General features: G+C 35.0%; 1 protein-coding gene across 1 annotated transcript in view; it reads right to left on the reverse strand.

Moving 5' to 3' along the window:
• The window catches only part of LOC143641099 (protein crumbs homolog 1-like), a 126,979-nt gene that overhangs the window by 43,734 nt on the left and 66,661 nt on the right, over positions 1-16,584 (reverse strand). The window contains 4 exon segments of the mRNA XM_077108503.1: positions 143-308; positions 1,825-2,372; positions 7,644-7,938; positions 7,940-8,601. Of these exon segments, the coding sequence (XP_076964618.1) occupies positions 143-308; positions 1,825-2,372; positions 7,644-7,938; positions 7,940-8,601 (1,671 nt within the window).

Raw genomic sequence — 16,584 nt, forward strand, 5'->3', positions numbered from 1 at the left:
CTACTCACAGAAGGGTGAACAACCATCCACTTATTTAATAAGTTGACCATGTCTGTTTATTTATTTATTTTTTTGTTTCCTATCAGAACAACTTAAACGTGCCAAATTCATTGGAAGGATAACAGTCCTCAGCTCTACGTACATTCAAATCCTTTGGGCACCAACCGGCACTGGGCGCTGGGAGGGCAAGGGGTGAGTTCACACCACCGAACTTCTTCACAGGCTTTCCCAGCTGTATTTGCAGGGCAGGAGCAGGAGAAGTCGTCCCACAGGGAATAACAAATGCCTCCATTGTGACAGGGATTGGTCTGAGCAGGGGTAAAAAAATCATCAAAATCATTGGCAATTAGATGTGGAAATGTTAAAGGTGACAACATATATCTGTTATTTTAAAATGCCAATTTCCCTATATCTTCAGATTTTAAACATTTAACATGGATTTTAAGTATATGGAATAAAACTGAATGTTACCATTGCCCACTGTTTTCTAAAAGAGCAGCAAGGAAAGAGCAATAGAGAGAGGGGATGGGGAAAGAGAAAGGGGGAAAGAGAGAATGGGAAAGAAAAAGAGGAAATATAAAATCAATGTATAATACAAGGATGCTTGTTAAAATGCTGTATTTTACAAATTATCCCATATTTTCACATGCAGTAATTATTTGCAATAAGGATTATTACTTTTATTTTTACAGATGAGGGTCTTTCTGTTGTGGAAATGAAAATGAAGCTTGGTACCTAGATCCTCTGGGTCCCAATGCAATGCCCTCCCTCACCATTTGCTCTGCCTCTGAATCAGAGACGCATTGTTCTTAATTCAGGTCTTACAAGTTCACTCACAAAATATTCAAAATAAAAATATTTTAAAAGAAAATTTTTTAGAGCCTGACTGTGTGTATCCCAGGTCAACTATTAGCAAACCATTCAGGATAGTTACATAACTTTATTTTTATTTTTATCTCTTAATTTTTTTTAGGGCTGAGGATTGAATCCAGGGCCTCACCCATGCAAAGCACATATTCTACCACTGAGCCACACCTTCAGTTTGTTACATAAAATTTAGTTTCTTTATAAATAGTATAAAAGGGGATAATAATATCTGGTTTATACAGTAATCCTTCAACAGAATTAATGGATTAGTCTATGTAAAATAGTGCCTGGCACATTAGAAGTGCTCCTATAGTAAACTCATAATGATTCCTCTGTGTATATTTAGGACTAAGGCTAGTCTGTGACCATAGTTGGAGCTCAGTAAACATGTAACACACATCAATATGCTTTCTTCTTTTCCTCTGAAAGCTCATGCAGAGCTGACAGTTTCATACAGTTAATGTAGCCCTTAGAAGAGCATATAAAGTACATAATATAAAGCATGGGTTGTGAGAAATTTCAGAGGAATTCAAATTTTAAAAAAAAACTCTCAGATTTTTTTTCTTGCTGAAGTAATAAAAGTTTAAAACAACAATAGCTTGGTATTTAAGATAAAGTTAATTGAGTCTTTCAAAAGAGTTAGTTCAGTTAAGCCTATAGAGTGCCATAAGAGTTTAAGAATTAGAATATTAATATTCTTAAGAAATTTGATTGATGTGGGGTAGGAAATATGTAACTGAAGTTATTATCATTGTTAAATATATCATGATGCCAATAAGTCCACTAAAATTTATCAGAAATCACGCAGTCTGTTGGGAACATAGATATTTAACAGGTCTTTTGCTGATGGGCCAGTAACATTGTTGTCAGGTACAAAGGATGGTTTTATTAAATTGCATGTTAATAAAATAAAAATTTAGCATACAATATGTCCATAGTTGGTACAAATAACCCTACCTTGCAGATGTTGTCTCCGAGACAGCCTTGAGTCACATTGACAAGAACTGGACTGTGGGATGCACTGTTTGTGGAATTTGGAAAGAATTCCAGATTTTGGTTATTTAATCTTACATCTTGGATACAGCCTTTGAAGAAGCCACCATAAATTTCAGTCTCTTTCTTGTCAGGTAGGCCACCAAAGTAGATGACATCTCCTCTCTGGATTTTCCATGTGGCAACAGAAATAAATCCAAGGTTTTGTGAAGATTGATATAATTCAATTGTATTTGGCTTGATTTTCAAAGTCACTAAGTGGACATTTCCATCACTAAGAACAAATTCTACTGTGAATTTGGGAGAGCTTGGAGTCAGCAGTGCTAATCTTCCATGCTTTAGCCAGACACGAATGTATTGGTAAGTGCTGTTTTTCAAAGTTAGAAGTAAGCCCGATGGACGATTTGTTTGGACAAACATGGAGAGGCTGAAGTTCTGTCCATAACTCCTGTCAAGATTAAAGACAGCATATCCAGTGGAGTCATCCTGGCCAAATCTGCCTGCCACATACTCTTCGATGTCAAAATGGAAGAGGAGAAACAAAGAGGAAACATCTTGAGACTCAAAAGGAAGAAGGTACAGAAGGGGAAAATTTTATATCTACACACACATACACATTTTTTTGTGTTCAGGACAGACTTACTGAATAGACTAACAATTTGGCCTCATTTTCTGTAATTCTGAGTTTACTTTATCCTGAAAACAACTGCATTTGAGTCTGTAGTTCATAAATGAGGCCATCAAACACAAAAGAGAAAAAACTAAAGAATCTCCCCTTCACTGCCCTAAAATGCTGGGGCTTAGTGGTGAAATGTCAGACACTATATTGCATTCCATCTTGGAAGAAATTTGAGATTTTTAAGCATATTGTTCAGGCAAGCTTCATCTTTGCTATTTGTAGGCATGCTGGAGCCAATGAATTATTAAACCTAATTATTTTTTTTGTAAAGGACAAAAATCAAGAATTTGATTAGTAAATACTCTTTGGGATGATATCCCACATAATGAGGCAGGACAGAGGATCAAAAAAAGAGGAAGACTCTTCCTTCTGTGTCCTGCTTGGGAGGAGAAAAGGAGAGAGAAAAGGGAGCAAAGAGGAATATTGACCCCTTTAGGTCTTTCTTATGGTTGAAGGAGTTAGAAAAGCGCAAAAGAGGCAATATCAGTGATGCACTCCACCTCAAGAAAACTCAAGACGTGTAAAAATGAAACCTGCATTTAAAAACATTGGTGCGGTAGTAGGAGCAAATATTCCTATCCTTATCAAATTTATATACTAGTAGGGATAAACATACATGGCACAGATAAGAAGATCAGCTGTGTAGTATGTCATCACACTAGAGATCATTTAGTATAAAACAAGTCATAGAGAAATAGAATGGGAAGATTTGAGAATAGGGATGGGATTGTAATTTTAAATGGAATAATAAGGAAAGAACTCTCTAAGAAGTAATATTTGAGCAAAAACCCAAAGAGAGGGACATTACTGCAGTAATTCAAGAAAGGATAATGATACCTTGAATCAGGAGGTGGTGAGAAGTAGTAGGAGTTTTAAAATACTTTAAAAGTAGAACAAATAGAATTTTCTAAATCAAGTACATCTTCAAGATTTTGGACCAGCAACTAGAAGCCTGGAATTTCCATTTGTAATGATGGGGAAGAAAACTGGAGGAACTGATTTCGGAGGAAAATGGGAGTCCACATAAAATTAAAGATGCCTTATTAGATATCTACATGGAAATGACCACTGGGTAGTTGCCACAGAAATTCAGGGAAGATGTTCTGGGATAACTATAATAATTTGGTATTTTTCAGCGTACATGAAGGATTTAAAGACAGAAGACTGAATGGTACCATCACAAAAGTAAATATATAGGAAGTAAAAGAAGTGGTACAGGAACTGAGCCTGTCGGTTCCAGACATTTGGAGGCAAAGGAGATGACAGAAGAGGAATCAGTAAGATAAGGGAATCCAGTTAGACTGATACCCTGTAAGCACACTAAGGAGTATGTGTTACTCAACTGTGTTTGCTGTTGTTAAAAGGTCAAGTGAGAGGAAGACTAAGAAATGCCCATTACGTCTTGCTACCTAGAAATCAATGCTGAACTTGACAAGAGCACTGTCTTAAAAATATTGCTGTCTTTGGGTTTTTGCATCCTTGTCCTAGAAGAAAAGCACATCTGAAGTGTTTAAATGTCATCATATGGTTTAGCTAAAGTTTGGCCAAAAGTTAGATGTATTTTAGTTCAGCTGAGCTTTAGTGAAACTTGCTTAGGCAGCCATCTGTTTGAAGACCTCCTGCATAACAGGCTATATTTTCAGAACTCTGACTTGATTTCCTATGGAACATAGCAGTTTGAATCTTCATTTGGAGACTACCTGCTTCAGGCAACTACAGATAGCTTTCAAAGTGTACTGTTAGATAAAATATCCTCTTTGAAGAGGTTAACAACTCTGAATACACTGCAGCACTTTCATTTACGATAAAAATGCTTACTAAGAAGATTTGGCTCTTGAAGCTTAAGGATTGAGGATACACACAAAATCATTCAATCTCAGAAGTCCCTGATGATCAATCTAGGATCCCTGCAGCATCATTTTGCAGACCTCAACTAAAAGACAGAATACAGAGTTGTTCCCCCCCATACACCTTGAGAAGCTTGACTCTTTAGTAATCCTATTCTTCAGAATCATATACAGTTAGTCAGCATGTATGATGTGCTACAAGATTTTAGAAATACCTGAAGCCAAATTTGATTTCTCTGTGGAAATGGAAGGGATAATTCTCATACATGTTGGTGATATATGTCCTGAAGATCAGTGGTAACATATGCAGATGAAAAAAAAATTGACACGCTTTAATGATTGATGGAACACAAGATGAAATTTAATGAGAATAAATAAAAGGCGCTTAGATCAAAAAGTGCCTCATAGGTTTTTGGGAGAGAAATAGGATTCTATGACATTGTGAATGACAGTGACTCCAAGTGAGATACTCATGTGATGTAAGTACAAGAAAAGTGGCAGAGCATCAGTCTAATGTTAGGCTGCAACATAGAAGCATGTTATCCAGAATAAGGAAGGTTGAGGTCTTGTGTCACCATGTATCATCAAGCACATCTGTCACATTTTAGAAAGAAGACAGACAAGCAGGTATACCACCAAGAAGCAGGTGACAACATGTCTGAAGATTATGCCATATGGAAAATTTAGAAGAAACTAGGATGTGTAGCATGATAGATGTGAAAAGTTTGATAGTTCTAGATGCTCTTCTTCAAGTATTTAAGCATCCTTAGGAAGAAGAGGTGTTAAGAGTTATATGAGCATATCTTCAGGAATTATAACATGACCAATAAATGAAAGATTTGGGGAAATCACATTTCCTTTAGACACAAGGACAGAACTGTTCAGGGAAATTTTGACAAGAAGGAATGAGTGAATTCACCATTCCTGAAGGTATTTAAGCAGAGTTTTGGGTCCATACACTTGGCAGGCACAACAGTGTAAAAAAAAAAAACAAACAAATCCAACCATGGCATGAAATTTCTTCTATAGATGTGAATTTGTAATTCTAGAAAGATAAGATTCTCAAAGTATAGGTGTATAATTGAAGATAAATATAAATTGTTTTTATAAATTAAATATTTTCCTGAAGGAAAGATATAGGTGGTGCATTTATTCTGAAGAATATCTTGGAAACTCTGTGTTCTTACACACAATCGACCCAAGGTAAGCTGGGACCACCTTACAGACAGTTTTGGGTCTAAGCTTAGGGAAACCCTTCAGAGTTTAGGCAAATTTTAAAAAAGATTGACTTTAAGATATTACAAATCCCTATGCTTTTTGTATTTAGTCAGTCAATGAAATTCTCTATCAGGTCTGCTTAATACTTGCAGTGTGTAACAAGGTTGGGAAATGTTTTCCAAAAATCATGATTTGGGTGAATTTTGTGTCTTTCTGCTTGTTAGTACGTATCCTCCCTCTTGAATAGACACATAACAAAGAAAGTCCTTTTTTTCCAAAAAATTATTTCTTTTACAAATGAGATTTACAACAAATTTCTGATATTCAACTAATGGTAAAATTCTAAGAGCATTTACAAACATACAATTGCCAAAAGATGTGTAATTACTGCATTTAAGCATCTTTTGTAAAAGGAATATGCTCCACACAAAACATTTCTCATAGACAACAGCCAATATAGAATATTTTATTTTTATGACTAGAGGTGATAAGAAAAATGTAATTTTTCTTAAACTTATCCCAAGTATTCCAAAAAGAAAAGATTTTACAGAACTTGTTATAATCTCTTGAAGCCAAACATTCTCACGGGGATTGAACAGTTTTAAATAGTGTAAGGATATAAGGATATGGGGGAAGTAGAGGGAATATAAGCAATTCAGGAACTTGGCTTAAAAAGTTCATAATTTTCCAAGTTGGAAAAAAATGCACTAAAGAAAACCAGAGCCCACTGGATTAGCATCTCTTGAATCTATCTGCTAGGACAGTGAGCATCGCCATGGTCAGCATTAACCTCGAGGGTCACTACATCTGGAAGTCAGTCAAAGTGAGTCAGCATCTGTTTGTTATTTTGTATATGTACTAAAAATATTGCCTTGGGTCAATTAAATTTTTCTTCAAAAAGTGAACCATCGCCTCAGCATAATTTCCCCTTTTCTCCTTAAAAAAAAAATCACGAAACAATTTGCCATTCTGTTTAAAATATTACATAGAGTGAGTAGATGCCATTCCTCATTGTCAAACAGGTCCATGATTTGTAATGAATATTGTGGGAAGGGGGAAACCCATGAATAGTTTCTAATAATTCTTAGCCATTTGAACATTGAGTAGGGTATGGGCTAAGACTGGTTTTAATTTTATTTCATATAAAGCAGAGAAGACTATTTACCAGATGTTGTCCTACTTGGAGTTACTCTAAAATCTTGGAGTAAATTACAGCTGAACTTCAAAGCGGTCTGTTACAATTACCTCTCAGACTTTTTCAATGCATGATAATAATAATAAAAAGAAACAGGTAGGTATTGATCACTATCAACAGCAATTTTTTACATGATGCTGGAAATAAAGGATTTTGAAATTTATTTCAAACCATGATTTGCTAGAAAAATCAGATCAACTTGTTTATGGCATCTACCAAGTTTTACTATTGTTACTTTTGACTCCCCCCCATCCCCACCGACTCTCTCTCTTCCTTCCTTCCTTTCTTTCTTTCCCTCTGTAAGACCTCTATCTGTTTTTTCCAATGCAGTTCTGGCAAAACTTGTTTTTGTCACTTTGCATGAAATTAGTGTTCTGTTAAAGTGCTAAACTTAAGCATGATTTTAGAGCAAGTATGAATTGCATAGAACGAAGATTGAGGAAGTGAATATTTACTGGGACTCTACTAAGCACAACAGACTATGCTAATAGGTGGCACTGACTAGTTTTGTGAATAAAGTCCTTTTACAAATGAGATTTACAACAAATTTCTGATATGCAACTAATGGTAAAATTCTAAGAGCAGGTACAAACAGCAAAATGAAAACCCATTTGAATAGGAGCTATTTGCTTATTGTTTTATTTTTCTGACTGAGAGAAACTCAGGTCTCCTATGAATCCACTCAAAATGAACACACAGCCCTGCACTCTTCTGTTTTCTCATTAGTGGGCAAACAGCAGCGTAAGTCCTGAGGTTCATTATGATTCATATCAGTAATAGCAAGGCTGTCCTTGTGATTGCTCTGCTCTGGGGACAGCATTCCTAGGCACCTATCCCCTCTCACCTCTCACACAGTTGGGACCTTCATAGGGCCTGTAGCAGTCACACTGGTAGCTGAGCCACAAGTTGATGCAGCGTCCTCTATTCTGACAAGGTTGACTCTCACACCAATCCTTCCTCACGCAGCCTGCCTTGACATTTAACGACAAGCCAGATGAAATGTTCTCCCAGGTAATGGGATTCAAATCAAATTTAATGTCTTGGAGACAGCCTACAAACGAAGGTGTGGATGGGATATTATAGATGTTAAGCAGAGTGACTGCATTGCTGGCTGATCCCACTGGTAAACCACCCAAAAAAAGAGTTTTGAAAAGCACATATTGATTGAGTCCTTTCAAATGGAGAAATAGCTTTAGCGATGCATTTCTCTGTACAAGAGCTGCTGGCTAAGGTAAGGGTCACAGTCTCTGCAAATATTACCTCCACTGAATGCCACTCTCCATTGCTGGTGTTGTGGGAAATGTACAGAAGCACTTTTGACTGATTATGAACTTGAATTGATAAGTGAATGTAGCCACTTAGGAACTCCATCTTTACAAATGTGTCCCTGTTCCCTTGGAAAAGTAGAAGTGCTGTTGGCTGAACAGTCTGAAACCTGAAGGTTATGTTACAAACTGAGTCCTTGGTTGTATGTGGACCACTTGTGACCCATAGAAAGCCATTGCCCTCAAATGAAAGTGTGGTGACAGTTTCACACAATGATCCAGTATATCCAGGTAGACATAGGCAGCTGAATCCATGTTGGTCATTTTGGAAGTGAGGTATGCAGACTCCATTGTTTAGACATTGGTGATGGGTGCAGCCCAGGAGAATGTCAGAACAGTTCTCTCCTCCATAAAATGTTCCAGAAAGGTTGTCAAATGGGCAATGGCAAGTATAATTCCCAAGTAAACTCTCAGAAGTACCACCATTTTAGCAAGGGTTTGATGAACATTCATTGATGTCTTCTTCACAATGAATTCCTGTTAAATAATGAACAATAGGTTAGAAATAGGTGTATTCAATATGATTACATGACTGCTTTGATTCTACACCATGTACAGTCAAAAGAATGAGAAGTTATACTCCATATATGTTTGCTGTGTCAAATGCATTCTATTGTCATGTATAACTAATTAGAGCAAATTTAAAAAATAGATATATTCAGATTAGAAATAGAAATTTCACATAACTTTCATGTATAATCTCCCAGTTTAGACATATCTGAAATTCAAAACTGTAAAGGAATAAAATATAGTTCTTGAGGAAGACTAAGATCAATTTGACCATTCCATGTACATTGTAATGAGAAGAGCATTCATGATAGACTTTGAATTCTTTCTGTAGAAATAGATCATTTATTGATTACAGTGATTGATTCAAACTACCACTGTCAGATATACATTGAGCACTAAATACCATAAAAATAAAAAAGGGAAAATATTGCTCTTGGAACTAATCCTACATATAAATGACTAATTTGTGGATGTCTTTTGCAATTTATAGTAGTTAAATAATAAGTTTATCCATTTATTTCACTCTATTCTATTTGGAAATAGTGATGTTTTCTTCTATCTTATTTGTGTGCCAGATAACTCCTAAAACCAAAATTTGAAAAATACAAAGACCTGGACATCTCACACTATGGAGCTCTTAAGTAGATGAAAGTTCCCATTTCCTCCTTCCCAACAATTCTAGAATAAAACAAGGCATCTATCTCATATCAAGCCCCTGCTTAAAATTTTTACTTCATTTTTCTTTACTCTTTCCTAACTCCAAGCCGAAGAAAGACATCCAGTAAAATAATTATTAGAATTTATTTAATCAATGTAATAGGAAGAAATATAATACCATTTAAGAATTATGATGAATTCAAATGAACAAATAATGAAAACAAAATTTGATATATGTGAAACACTTTATGATTTCTTCAATACCTTCCTCCACAATTGTCTGAGGTATTCAAGGCAGATATTCCTAGTTCATTTTCACAGAAGAAATGGAAGTTTAGGAAGAACAAATTCTAAATACCAAAGATAATTTATAATGTGACCCTAAACTATGTTTTAAAAAATCTAAAGTGATATTGTTTTTTATTTGACAACTTAGTGCACTCTTTTTTACTGTTGTCACCAGTACATATACTGCAAATAATGCGTAAATCATACAAATCAATTGAAGGGGGAAATATATTTTACCCAAAAGAGAGTAAGACTGAAATCTTTAATAGGCACAAGGCTTCTTGATGGAAAAATCCTTTTCTAACCAAAGGATCCTGATGCATTAAGCAGCTCTGCCTTTTCTCATACATGAATTATTAAGTCATGCCATCATGTTTTTACATGTAAAGAATAAACATCACACTCAGATTAAAGAGCTTTGGCAATAAAGTTCCCAATTAACTTAATATCTGAATATATGTTTTAAAAAATTTAATCAAAAGGATGTTAGATATGGTGTTAGATATGAGTTCCATTTAGGCTATATGATCTTAAACAAGATACATTTACTTTCTGTGTCTTAACTTCCTCATGTACAAAATGGGGTGAATAAGAGTGTTTCTTTGTATCGTGGGGTTTTTTAACTGATGAAGTAAGTGAAAACATATACAATGCTCATATCATCATTTGGATATAAGTTCTCAGAGAGTGTCGGCCATTACTAAAAGATAATAAACAAAAGAATTAACCCTCTACTGACAACATTTGAATAGTGCTGTGATCATTGAAAGAGATAATCTAAAATGTGTGGCCTAGGTAGTACCCCTCAATTGCACAATTTTACATAATGAGAGATTTACATGGATAGCATGTTAGTGTAGAATCTCATTGGATTGTGAGTTCTGTCATGCAAGGGAAAATGACTGTTTTATTCATCAATGTATGTCTAAAACACAGCTTAGTGGTTGGCTTGTATTTGGCATTGTTTGAGTAGGTTTTTGAATGAATTAATCAATAATGACTGTCCTTAAGTAATAAACACATTTAATCTGATCCAAACTCCAAAATGCTCTTCTTGTGTATACTTCTGGATATAGGTAGACAATGCTAATCTTGGAGTATCTGCTGCCATTGATGTACCATACATTTAGAAACTTGATTGGATTCTATTATACTTATATGTTACTGTACTTGAATTACTTCTATATAGTCCTTGTTAATTAAAAAAATTAAGCTCTGTGAAAATAGTAAATGCACTATAAACTAAAATTTCTGACAATGCCTTCACAGTGCTAAGGGCACATGATTTAAAATGTTTGATGAATAGAACAGAGTTGAACTGAACCAATTTGTTACTTAATCATTCTTAATACAGAGAACTGACAAAGGTATGACAGGTAAAGCTAAATCCTAAAGTAGTGTTCTAGTGCAAGTTTAATTTTACTGACTTTATGAATAAGTTAAACTTTTATATTAGAAGATATTTTCTTAAATTTGATTTTCCCATGATTTAAAAATAATTAATCAACCAGTATTTAATTAAGAGGAATATTGAACAATTTGTGATGTGAAGTACAACCAAGCAAAATATTATTATTTTTCTCTCACTCCATTGTTAATATATTTAATAGGGGAAAGATGTGCCTTGCTTCTGGATAATATCTCCAGGAGACTGCATGATTTTTCTGCTCACTCTTAGATAACAGAGTCATGATCATTAAAAAAAAATGGTAATTAAAATGGCCAGTCACATATAATTATAAAAGTCTCAATGCAATTCACAGTAACCTAAATCTCTTTTTCTGATAGGCCAAACTTAGGCTGTCTTAAAGGAAGACCTGAAAAATTTCTTCCCTCTGTTTCTGTTCCTTTACTGTCTCTATCTCCAAACTTCTAAGTGTTCTGACCCTTAGAGGACTAGAGTTTGTGAGAGGGAAGAGGATTCAGGGAGTAGAGTTTGCTGAAGGGGAAGACTGGAGTTTGTGAAGGGGAAGAGGATACAGGGAGCTTTTACATGACAAGAGCTAATGTAGCATGATTCATGTCCACTGAGCCTAGACGGTCCTTAAAGTTTATATTTGCTCTAGGGCCATTTCTGAGTTCCTTGGAGCCTCTTCTGCTCTGTTCCTGTAGGGACCTGTGAGGAAGGGAGACCTGGCCTTTCCGATGACTAGCTGTTCTCACAGCTCCATTCTCCCTCCCCCCGTATGTATTGGTTTACAGACATTGACTCCTTTTTCACAACTCTCTCTGTCCAGGTGGGCTCCCTCACCTTTTGACAGAGGCCTGTTGGGAAGGTTTCCTTTTACCTGGTCCATTCACGGACATTCCTATCATGGGTTGCCCATCTGGACCTCGGGATTCCTGTACCTTTGACCTGCAGTTGAGGGGAGTGGAAATTCAATTTCCGGCACCACACAGCAGGAATTCTCTCTCCCTCTCTTTCCTTCTACCTCAGATTACCAGTCACCCCCATTAGATTCCTTCACCAGGTAGAGAGTCTAGTCTAAACGGATGATTTCTTTCCCCACCCCATGTTTAGTGGACACTGAAATTGTTCTTGACACAGACTTATTTTGCTTGGGGTTGAAATGTAGCTTCTAACTCTAAATTTGAGGGGTGCTATGTAATTCAAAACATAGTCTCTTGAAAGAAATCTCTCTGTAGACCCATTGTTTATAACTACCTCTGAATAATCTTTACATGATCTTGAATGACTATAAACATTTCAAATTCCTGAAATCTATTATCTTCATTTATTGTGATTTTCAATTTTTTTTGATGTCTATAACTCACTTTAGTACCCTTAATTGACCCTTCAATTTACCATCTCTCAAATTTACAAAATACCTGGTCTGTGTCCTATTCACAGAGGATTGTGGGAGAAGCAAAATAGAAGAGAATATGCTCATGAAATCATGGAAGGACAAAAATGTATATTTATGAAAATTCCTTGTAGACAGTAGGCTCACAGTTGGTGTGGATAATATGTGAACATCAAACTCTGGCAACCTTACAGAAGATTTCACAAAGTTTCAAGTATGGGTCAGACTGACAAAAGAGTCATCATATACAAAGAAGTGACTAAAGAAAACACTCTTCAATGGAAGAAAATTTCAAGGCATTTTGAGATTGACAATGAGTTGGGCAATCTGGTTGGCAAGAAGGATGTATGAAGGAAAATCAAGTCGGAAAGACTCATTGCAGCCAGATTGGAAGTCTGGGAACTGAGAAAATTTTTATTTTTATTTTTATTTATTTACTTGTTTATTTATTTTCTGGCCATGGGAAACAATAAAGTAATTGTTGGATAGAAGACCAATGTGGTTTCTCGTAAAGATCACTCCCACTGGAATATGTAACAGAATGAAGTGAAGAAAAACTAGAGACTGAAAGACACTCCAGGCAGCTATTAAAATTGTTCACACAGAGGACTATTAGGGCCTGAAATAGTATGCTTATTTCCTCACAATTTACAGCTCTCTTTCATTTATACTTCACCAGCAAATATGATGGTAGGGCTTTCTTTATTGTTTACTACTAGATTTTTTTCCTATAATTCTTCTACTTGATCTTCCATAAAACAACTACTAAATCTATCTCTCTGTATATATGGAGAGAGATAGAACGAGAGAGAGAGAGAGAGAGAGAGAGAGAGAGAGAGAGAGAGATGCTAGTTTTAAATTCTGCCATCATTCAAAACAAATAAACAAGCAAAACAATAAAAAGGAAGAAAGCAAGCCTGTATTAGGGTCAAATGTCTCAAGAAGAGTAAACAGAATTTGAAAAGTGTGATGATAACAGTGATTTATGTTCTTGCTTTAAAAAAAATCAATTCTATTGACATCTTCAAAGTAAAATAAAGTCCAACATATTTATTTAAAGAACCCAGCAAACTAAAAGTAGGAAAACAGATTGAAAATCCTTTCATTGGTTATTTGACTGTCTGAACAAAGAGAAGCTCTATTGTAAACAAAGACAAAAGGATTAGGCATTATTTATGGGATTATAAGTGCCACTTGGTCTTCTTAATTGGATATTTTAGTTGACTATTAATTCATTGTTTATTTCCAAGTATTTATAGTGTGAGGCATGTTACTTGAAGCTTACTATCATTTTGTTTATATGAAGTTAATTTAATTAACTAGAAACTGTCACTTTATTTTATTTTACTAAAATTCTTTTAGTTCTGATTCTGATAATACTTTTCTTAAAAAATAATGATACAGAAAATCTCTACTACCTGGTATATCACATACACTAATCAGAATAAATTGTATTAATGTATAAAAACATAGACTTTATGTATAATATAAACATCACTGGCTATGAAAATGACATTTGAAGTTTTATAATCAATGATTATTTTAATTTATTTCTACAAGTCATAAAAAATGAGTTTTTTCTTGATCTGTTTCATTTGACCAAAGTATTTTCTGAATTTAATAAATAAATTCAAGAATAAATTAAATATAAAAACTAAGAGCTCAAAGCATGGTAATATCTACTTTCCCTTACTCAACTGTTCTACTTTTCACATGCTAGTAGCATCATTATAATAAAACATAGTTGCCAAATAAGCATCTTAAAACTGTAACGATGGCACCAATTATATATAAAAATAAGAAAAGAACAGATAACCTATGAGCATCACCATTAAAATGCGAAAACCATGTGTCCTGGCTCCAAACATGTCTCTGAAAAAAGGATGAAAACCCAACCTCACACCTACAAGGTGGATAGAGCAAGTTTCTGATGATTTTGTAGCATTTCCAAAAGTGTTCTTGTTCTTCAATGCCTCTCTCTTCCCCTTTGGTGGCAAGTGTGAGGACTCAGTTTTGACTCATCACTCCCAAGCAGGATCAGCAGGGTTTAGTGTAAGACTCATTTGTGCCAATTACAGACACACTTGTTATTTTTAGATACAATCTGTGCTTAATATGTGGTGCCTTCCCTTTACAAGTCACACTAGTGAATGTTAATCTGATCACAACACTGAAGGAAACTATTATTATGGAAAAAAACTGGGTTTTGAGGAATCTAAACACAGACTACTATTTCGAGCAACTTCTATGATGGAAAATTAGGGCTAGATTTGCTTTTCTTCACAACAATAGAAATGCTGTTTTGTTTTTTTTTTTGCTTTTTTTTCTGTTTTGCTTTTGATTAGTGGTTAAGAAATTCATGGCAACTTCAAATCTATTGATCTATGCAGGAAATGGAGAGAAGAAAAACTTATGAAAAAAGAGCAGGGGCTTTCATCAACTCAGACTGTGGCAAGAGTTAGAGTTGGTTCTCTGCAAGTTTTACATCTGCATATTTAATCAAAAACATTTAACAAATTGTGCATGTACTTAACATGTACAGACTATATCCTTGTCATTATTTCCTAGTCAATATGGCTTACCACTATTTAGGTAACATTTCCATGGTATTAGGTATTATGAGTAATCTAGAAATGACTTAAAGTATACAGGAGGATATATGTAGGATATAGGCAAATACTACACCATTTTACATGACCTGAGCATCCATGGAGTGTGTGTACCCAGAAGTCCTGAAACTGAGCTCTCATGGATATAAAGGGGTGGCTGTATTTATGTGGTGCTTGACTTAAATTTCACCCTCTATGAAAGAATAACTATACTCCTCTGAAATCTGGTGCCATTTCATTCTTTGAAATGGAGTAATTTGCATATATGTAGTGTTTGAGAAATCCTTAGAGTAATTGGTGCGTGAATTTTTATTTGATTACTTATTTATTTATATTTTCTGAGAGGGGAGACCTGAAGACTTATGGAAATTTTATTTAGTCAGTGCCAAGTGAGAAGTTATACCCAGAATGATGGAGTGGCCTCCAATTCTTACCACTAAAGCAATTACTTTAGATTGAGATTTTTGTATCTTATAATCCTTAGAAAATATAAATATGTTACCTGAGAGGGATAATAATTTTACCCTGAAGGTAGTCATTTATGTTGTATTTCTACTGTAATATCCATACTAAAAGATAATCCTTTGTAAATTTACCCTGAGGTAGCATTTGAGTTTCAAATTGTCCCTGTAACTGAAGTCAGGTAAGTTGTGATGGAAACCAGGTGATAGGACATGAAAGCTGAACAACATGGTGACAAATAGAAAGAGAAAAAAACTGAAGGTGTTAGCACAATATGTACATATACGCAAACCTTAATAAACTACACAAATATATGTAAATTAGTCTATATATCTGATTACAATGATTTACAAAAGGAGAAGAGAAAAATGGGGATGGGAGCAAAAGAACAGAATAGAATAAGAATAACAGAATATGGGCCTGGGGCTGCAGCTCAGTGGTAGAGTGCTTGCCTTGCATGCATGAGGCACTGGGTTCAATCCTCAGCACCATATAAAAATAAATTAATAAAATAAAGATATTGTTTTCATCTACAACTAAAGTACACACACACACACACACACACACACACACACACCACATATAAAGAATAACAGAACAGGATTATTATTGTGCAGGCAAATCAAGTTTCTTGTGTTGGCTAAAGGAGACAGTTTTTCATGAATTGAGGAGAAAAGTTGACTCTCTTTCTCCAACAGAGGTTTCACATATTTATCACTGAACCAATCAGCTAGAAACAAAGAAATTATTAAAATGATAGTGACCTTAACACACCATAAAAATATGAGCCATATAGTATGTAATTCCCTATAAACCAAGCTTGGTTCTCCAATCTCTCCTCTTGGACCTGGTTGTATTACCTGGGTTTATTTTACTGATTTTATCATGAGTTGTCATCTAAATCTTTTGCGGAATGGGATGATTTCACTTTTGTTTCTTAGAATGGAATTTCTTGATCATGAATGTCTTGTGAGAAGATCTGATAAGGAATGGAGTCAAGTGCACACACCATTTTGGTGGAGAGGTGAAGAGAATGGCTATCACTTTCTATCTGAGATTAAGCAAATATAAAACTGGATGAAGGAGACATAGTTTATCACATGGAGACATATGGATTTCAATTGATAATA

Source organism: Callospermophilus lateralis, unplaced genomic scaffold, assembly GCF_048772815.1.
Source record: "Callospermophilus lateralis isolate mCalLat2 unplaced genomic scaffold, mCalLat2.hap1 Scaffold_84, whole genome shotgun sequence".
Lineage (NCBI taxonomy): Eukaryota > Metazoa > Chordata > Mammalia > Rodentia > Sciuridae > Callospermophilus > Callospermophilus lateralis.